A 7,615-nucleotide genomic window follows, 5' to 3' on the forward strand; every position below is an offset into this window, starting at 1 on the left:
TTACTTAGTTTTTGTTCTTTCAATATTTTCTCTAATTTTATCGATGTCCAAACTAAAATAATGTTGCAAACCCATTGAAACCAGAAAAATAATTTAGCATGTAACATGGAAACATTATCTCATGCAAAAATAATCAGTGCATAATAATGGGAATTATTTATGTAGTCAAATTATTAACTTTTTAGTTTGAGCATAGGCGATCATTGCTACTTAATTTTTGCTACTATAACTTTTTAAATATATATGAGACAACTTATAAGCTCATGCCAGACATAACTAAACCATTGAAAGTAGGTTAGATACTTTTAAAGAACGCATAAGCATAATGGTTTTTCCATGTTTCAAAAAATTTCAACCGTTCTTTAAATATTACTAGATCTTGACCCGCCCGACCGGACGGGTATTTATTTTATGTTTTAATTTTTTTTTAATATTAAATGATGTATTTGTAATATTTAAATATAAATTTAGATTGTAAATTAATATTTAAAGTTATAATTAAAATTAAAATTAAATTTTAATAAAATATTCTGATATAAATTTTAAATTTCTTAACTAAAATAATATAGAGGTGGGTCATAATTTTTTCCAATCAAAAATCTTAGCATCCCTCCAAAACAAAGAAAATAAAATTATAAATACATAAAACATATAACCATATTTGGAACATAATTTCTATTAAAATAAATTTGTTAAAGAAAAATAATGTTGCGCTGTTTTTTGTTTATTTCTAGAGTTTGATCCGTGACCGTATAAATATTTTCTTTCACTTTAATTTTTTTCTCTGTACTAATGGTATACTATATATATACTAATAAATATTAAAATATTTAATATGTTAGTATGAAATATATTTTGGTTAAGATTTTGTTAAGGAAATCTATTATTTAAATTAGGAAAAAAATATTAAATACTTAAATCTATTATTTAAATTAGAAAAAGACAATCATGCTTAAATATAGCTTCATTTAATACCTCAATGGCATGACAATGTAAATATAGTGAAAAATTAAGGGTTAATCTAATTTTGTACTTCTGTTTTAATAATATAGATACGTTCAAGTATTTAAGTAGGACACTTACCTTTTAACAAAAGCCATTCTAACACGTTTGCATTTTCATTTGTTGTTGACTTCTATCTTTTTTTTTTTGCTAAAAAGAAGGGTTAAACCCGGGTCACTATTGGAACCAGACCTAACCCCCGGGGAACCGCAAGCCCGCGGATGGACTCCTTCTTCTGGGCATTCAAATGGGTCCTAAAGCATGGACCCATATCCGCGTTAAGTGAACAGAACAATGTGACTTAGTTTCGCATAGCAAGAGGATCGAACCTGAAACGTGTTGGCGTCCCAGGCCTGTCCACTTCTATTTTTCTCATCTATTTTTTTCTTTATTTTCGCTAAGAAGTTTCTTTGTTCGAGTTGAATCTTGAACCATTCAAATCCACCATGTCCACTCTTTCTCGAGCTTTCCTATCCCTAAACCGGTTTGAATGAAGGAATGTGCCGCTCCGCCGTAATAAAAAAAAATTGTACAAAGGAAGGAAGATATAATGCCAGCAGGAAATATGAGTAGTAATTGATCTCAGCACTGGAGACTCCAATTATGAATATAATGCCAGTTTCAAAAAAAAAATATGGTAGTAATTGATCTCAGCACTGGAGACTCCAATTATGAATTAGCATTTTGACAGCGAAGGAGGATAAATTCTTTAGTATTCGGTTTTTTGATCGACCAGAGGTTTCTTTAATTTTCTTTGTCTAATATGAGAAAAAAATTGAGAGATCGATATAGGAGAATGTAAAATAAAAGATGTTGGATAAAATATGATCGTGGGTAGTTTACAGTCGTTTTCTTTTCTTTTTCTATTTTTTTTTATTGATTTTTTTATCAAACATTTATTTTGTGTCAATATAAGATTGGTTGAGTGACTTGTGATTTTGTATATAAGAGATATTTATAGCTGAGAAGTTTTGAAACTGATTGAATTTTTTGTTAGAATTAAGACAATGCTATTAAATTGAAATTATTGTTTTATAACTTTTTATAATCAGACAAATTTTATCACCAAAAGTAATAAAATAATTTACCACTACAATTCTCCAAAGTTTTAATAATTAATAATTCTATATGTATCTTTTATGAAATAATGTAAAATGACATCTAATTAATAACTCTACATGTAATTTTTAGGCCGTAAAGTAATCTTAATATACTGTAGCAAAAAGTTGTTGGATGTAAACGGTTAACATAATATGTGACTTCTGATTGGTTGACAATAAGACTGAGAAATTCTGATTTTTAGAATGTTATTAAATACTGCTTGAATGTAATTGATTAGCTAAAACATGACTTATTGGTTAAAAATGGTTGACGAATTGATTCAGAAAATAATCCAAAAGGCAGTGGATTCCACTGTAAACAACTCAGAAAATTAAGGCTATAATCATATTAGAAATTTTGCTTTATAAGTGTTAAATATTTGTAAATTCATATTTTATATATATTATTGAACTTTCATTCAAAGCGCGAGATTTGTCGCTTCTAAAAATTTTATTTAAAAGAGACAAAGTTTTGTTAGATATATATAGGGTTATATTTAAAATTTGATAACCTAACACTTTTGTAGTTGTGTTCATTTTTTATGTATGAAAAAATATTTATAGATATTGAGACATGATTTAAAATTTTGCATATCTGTATTTATAAAATTAATTTTAAGAGCTTATTTTTTAAAAAAAGTTTATTGTACTTACCCGACAAAAATATTTTATGAATTTTTTTAATTTTTTAAAACTATTGTACTGTATTTATAAAAAATTAATTTATATTTATACGCCCAATATCATTAAAAGAAATTGTGTTACAACTAACTTAGAACTGAATAAACATTTTCAAATGATATAAAACTTAAAACCAAATTATTATGGGGATGTTTGGCTTTTAACATATTATTGGTATCATTAATCTGGTTTACCTTCATTAAATAGATATTTTCAAAAATACATTATTAATTAAAAAAGAGAAAAGACTATTATAACCTTTCTTTATATAAACATAAATATAACTTTTTAAATTCAAACTTTTTAATAATTTTTTTTTTCAAATTTTCTTTTAGAAATTCGAAAATTCTTTTTTTGAATCTATTTTATTTTAAATAAAATTATATATCTATCTATATATTTTTAAAAATCACAAACTCCACATTCCGAAATCCCACCTCTTAAATCTAAACTCTAAATCTAGATTAGTTAACTTTAGGGTTATAAGTATCTATTTTCCTCTTTGAAATAATGATACATATAGTAAACATGAAAAATGGTACTAGAAATTTGGTAGTTTGGCAATTTCTCAATTATTATTGTTATTTGATCTTGACCAAATTAATAGAATCAAACTTATTAGTTTTTGGAAATCTAATATGTTAATTTAGGATCCTATTTTGTCTTACATTGACAAGTCATAGTAGTATGACCACTTAAAGAATTAGTTAGTATGACGCGTTTGATTATTTAAATTAATAATAAAATATATATATATATATATATATATATATATATATATATATATGATTACCTTTTAATTATAACAAAATCTGTTGAGAAAAAATCTAACAAAATCTTACTTTCAAATTTTAAATATTTTTTATAAAATAACATATTAATTAATTTTGTAATCAGTAATATAATATTGTTATAAACCAATGTTAACTAAATGTTATTACAAAGACCGGAGGTGATTTGCTGCCCTGATGCCACTGAACACCAGACAGCTGGGAGCGATGTTACAAACCTAATTATGTTAATTATTTGATATCTATTTATCCTCTTTCACTCAAGGCTCTCTCTAAGAGAAAAAAATATTAGCTTAAAATGACTTTTGATTGGAAATAGATGGAATACTTTTTGCATACTGTATCTTGGTTAATGTTATCGGATACAATACTACAATCTACTTATTACTTTCATTTTATGGGGATGATTCTACACTGATTTAGTTTTTTTCTTGAATTATTTCTATCAGATAAATAAAACTTTAACAGCACTTACAAGTTAGAGAGATGTTAACCTTGAGAACAAAAAATAATAAAATAATACTTCTGTATAATAGTTTGTATTTTGCTAATTTATAATATATTATTAAATGCCAATTTTAAAGAGCATGTTGGCAAATGTTAAACTCCACATTCGTTCCCTCCCAGACCACCATAATTGAAAAAAAAACCGAGATGAGGGAATTTCTTTTGCGAACCAATTCTTAGCCCATAACATTTCACGCTATCTACCAAAACCTCCATAGGAAAAGAATCCATTTTACGTTGCACATAGTTGGAGTTCAAGACTTCAATATTTGTAAAAACTCCTGAATCCTGGGGGCCTCCATTCGGTAAAATACCATTGCCCATAGGAGGGCTTAAACCAGAAGGAGAAGCCTGAACAACACCACCAGCTCCAGCCATATTTGCACCATTGTCTAAAAGGTTAAATAATTCTTTTGGCCAATAACCGATATCTTCATTAGGTGCATCTTTCATAAGTTGTGTAATCCACCAGTTTCCTGTAGTTTTATCCTTTTTCCATATATTAAGAGACAAGACAAATACAATTATCAGTTTAAAATAGGTAAGAATCTTAGAGATATTATAGTCAAGTATATATACTGATCACTTGTATGCTTCTAAAACTGATTATAAGTAATAATCCGATGAAAAATATATCGACCACGAGTATGCATCTTTCAGATATATCGATCACTAGTATGCTTTTATAAAAAAGGAAAAACCTGATGAATGGAATAGCGCAACCAGCGAGGGACTCCTGGCTTAAGAACATTGGGCTCGACAATTGGAATCTTCTTTGATACTTGAACAAACCCTGGACATGCGGTATTGTAACATCCTTTCCCATCTTTACCCTATTAACAAATATTTAATACCATACTTGTTACGATTTGATCAGTTTTTTCACAAAAAAATATTTTTTTTTAGCCATTAAGTTTTTTTAGCCACAAACCTTCCAAAATCCAAATGTCCAAACACGTTGGTCGCCATATAGACCTGGATTTATCTATTAACATATAATTGCAATACTTTAAGAATATACTCAAAGGGTTGACATAACGAATGAATTAAGGAATATACTTATAAAACATAAAACCTACAATCCAACCCGCTGATATATAATTTATTTGGTTTTTCGATTGACTGCCTATATATATATGACTATACGAGATTTGATCTTTTCCCACGTTTAGCGCATTTCCACTAAACCAAGCTTTTACACCACGAAATGGACCACCATTTGACCTTACTCCAGCAATCTATCAAAAACGGGTTACATTAATGACTTATTACTTGATATATATATAAGAATACATCATTAGATTTATCATATTAAGAAATTAAGACGAGAGTGCTCACATGTAATCCAGGACTATCGGGTGATAGCAGATGAAAATGCTTCTCAGAAAAAATTTGCGAGTTTGTGACATATTCTTTTGTATTTCGTAATATAGGAACTGTTCCATTTGGACATCCTATTTTATTTTTGTTAGATGTTTCGTTTTTGCTAGTTTGCATCTTTAACTCAGGTCTTGAAACTGATGATTTCATCTTTTCAAAAAAAAGTTTTGTAATCAATATTTATCATAAAATACAGGTAAAAACGTAGGAAATGGAATTCTGAGGAAATGCACCTGAATTTTGTGGGTTTTGAGGAGAGGATGATTGAGCCCTGGTTGCTTATAAATATCTATGCAATCATATGTTACATTTGCACTTATCTGTCAAGGACAAAAAAGTTATTTGTTACGTACATGTTAATCAAAATGATTAAATAAATCGTGTGTCTCAAGTTCTGTTTTAAAGCTAACCTTGAAAGATCTGAGAGGCAGTATACTTTGACTGGAATGAATTACAGCTGTTGAAAACAAAAGAGATAATAGATTTGCAACAAGCGCCATCCTAGTTCTTGTTGACATTTTATTTGTTTTGTGTCTCAAAATTAAAACCACTCTATTATTTATATACACATATTATCATGTCAAATATAGAAATGAAAATATTAATTATCAATACACACCTTTATTTGTTTGTAACAGAAAATATAAAGTTTTAGTTTGACTGAGTTTATTAAGGTAAGTTTATAAACGAAATGGAATGATAATCACTGGGGAAGGTCAGTCGTGTATCCTGAAACGTAACGATGTGTTAAATGGGGAATCTATGTTGAGCCTAACAAAATGTCAGAGTCAATCAGTGCTATTCAAAGTGAGATTAATTTTTTAAAGCATAGTCAAATTTATTTTTCATATAGTATCTTTTTATATATGACTATAATTTGTTTCTTAAAAATCTGTATATTGATTTTGTAATCTTCTCTTACTATTAATGAAATGGATTGTCCACAAAGTTTTCAAATAATGTTAAGTATGCAAAAAAAATCCTTTGTACAATTTTTTTGAAAAATGCCAAACCAATCACTGGAAAATCAAATGTTTTCTTTCTTCTACAATTTAACATTTGACCAAGTTTGTGACATATTTTTTTATCTAAAAAACCTTCCACTATTATTACTTCATCATGTAGGTTGGTTTTAAGTTTTCAAAATCTACAGTAGCACTTCCAATTATAGTAAATAATTCAAATTCTTTTCACAAATCAAACAATAAACTCCAAATATGTCATCAAAATTTCTCTGCATACAGTGAATACCTTTATGGGGTGTTAGTGGATGAATGATTTGTAAGGATTTGAAGAATTTCGAGATACTGTAGTTATTGGTAATATAATTCTCAAAATCCTAAAAACTCTTGTGTTATTGGTGTGATGATTTTATAATTCCAAATATATATTTTGTTATTCAAAAAGTTGAGTGTTTTTTTTTATTTTATAATTCTATCAAAATCTAGTGTTATTGGAACAAATATTCTTTACATTTTACTCATTAATCATGACTTTCAAAATACTGTAGTTAACTATTCTCAAAGTTGAGATACAAAATTAGGAGGGGTTATTGAAACCAGAATTTGGAAAAAGTTTAGTGATTTTAAAAGTTGCTAGATTTGAAAAAGTTTTATAGAATTAACAAATATTCTCTAAATTTCTATCAAATATTTGTATTGATTTCCAGAGATTGTTATTTAGTACTATGGATTTACAAATGTGTGATTTCGGGTCGTTTTACTCTCTTTCAAAAAGTAGACTTTTCAACCATTTTTGCTCGTGCTAGTGCCCCCAGAAATTCTTGGATTTCTTGCAATATGAGATTTAATGCATATTTTTTTCAAAAAGTTTCTTTTTCTATGGCAATGTGCAAAAATCTTTCCAGAAATTTTTTTTTCAGAAAACATTGAACTTTTTGAATAAAAACTTATTTTATAAACCATTCTGGAAGTTATTTGAGATTGACGTGACCATGACCATACAACCAATTTTGTGTAGTAGTGTGATTACCATACTACACTTGTTTGTTTTGACAGTCTTCATTATCGGATTCAAAGTCTTCCAAGTCTCGGATTGTTGCTGTTGATACTTTTCGAGGATACTGTTTGGGTGTTTGTTGGCTTGGTGGTGCAGCTTCATTGACGACTGATCTGAAGATTTTGACAATGATTG

General features: G+C 27.8%; 1 protein-coding gene across 1 annotated transcript; it reads right to left on the reverse strand.

Annotated features, from left to right (window-relative positions):
- Positions 1 to 4,174: 4,174 nt before the first annotated feature.
- LOC108807453 (uncharacterized) lies at positions 4,175 to 5,979 on the reverse strand. The gene is made up of 7 exons (XM_056988721.1): positions 5,872 to 5,979; positions 5,695 to 5,781; positions 5,420 to 5,611; positions 5,161 to 5,319; positions 5,013 to 5,066; positions 4,783 to 4,914; positions 4,175 to 4,570 (listed from the first exon to the last, which is right to left on the reverse strand). Exons 1-7 carry the CDS (start codon positions 5,977 to 5,979, stop codon positions 4,175 to 4,177), a joined length of 1,128 nt encoding a protein of 375 aa, XP_056844701.1.
- Positions 5,980 to 7,615: the final 1,636 nt, after the last annotated feature.

Source organism: Raphanus sativus, chromosome 6 (assembly GCF_000801105.2).
Source record: "Raphanus sativus cultivar WK10039 chromosome 6, ASM80110v3, whole genome shotgun sequence".
Classification (NCBI taxonomy): Eukaryota; Viridiplantae; Streptophyta; class Magnoliopsida; order Brassicales; family Brassicaceae; genus Raphanus; species Raphanus sativus.

What these genes read in the sequence shown, in the direction of transcription:
- LOC108807453 (XM_056988721.1), bottom strand. Translation starts at nt 5,979, where the DNA reads ATGTCAACAAGAACTAGGATGGCGCTTGTTGCAAATCTATTATCTCTT. An exon ending in TGCCTCTCAGATCTTTCAAG is followed by an intron (nt 5,782 to 5,871) that starts GTTAGCTTTAAA and finishes TGTCCTTGACAG; the next exon opens with ATAAGTGCAAATGTAACATA. An exon ending in ATATATCAGCGGGTTGGATT is followed by an intron (nt 5,067 to 5,160) that starts GTAGGTTTTATG and finishes ATATGTTAATAG; the next exon opens with ATAAATCCAGGTCTATATGG.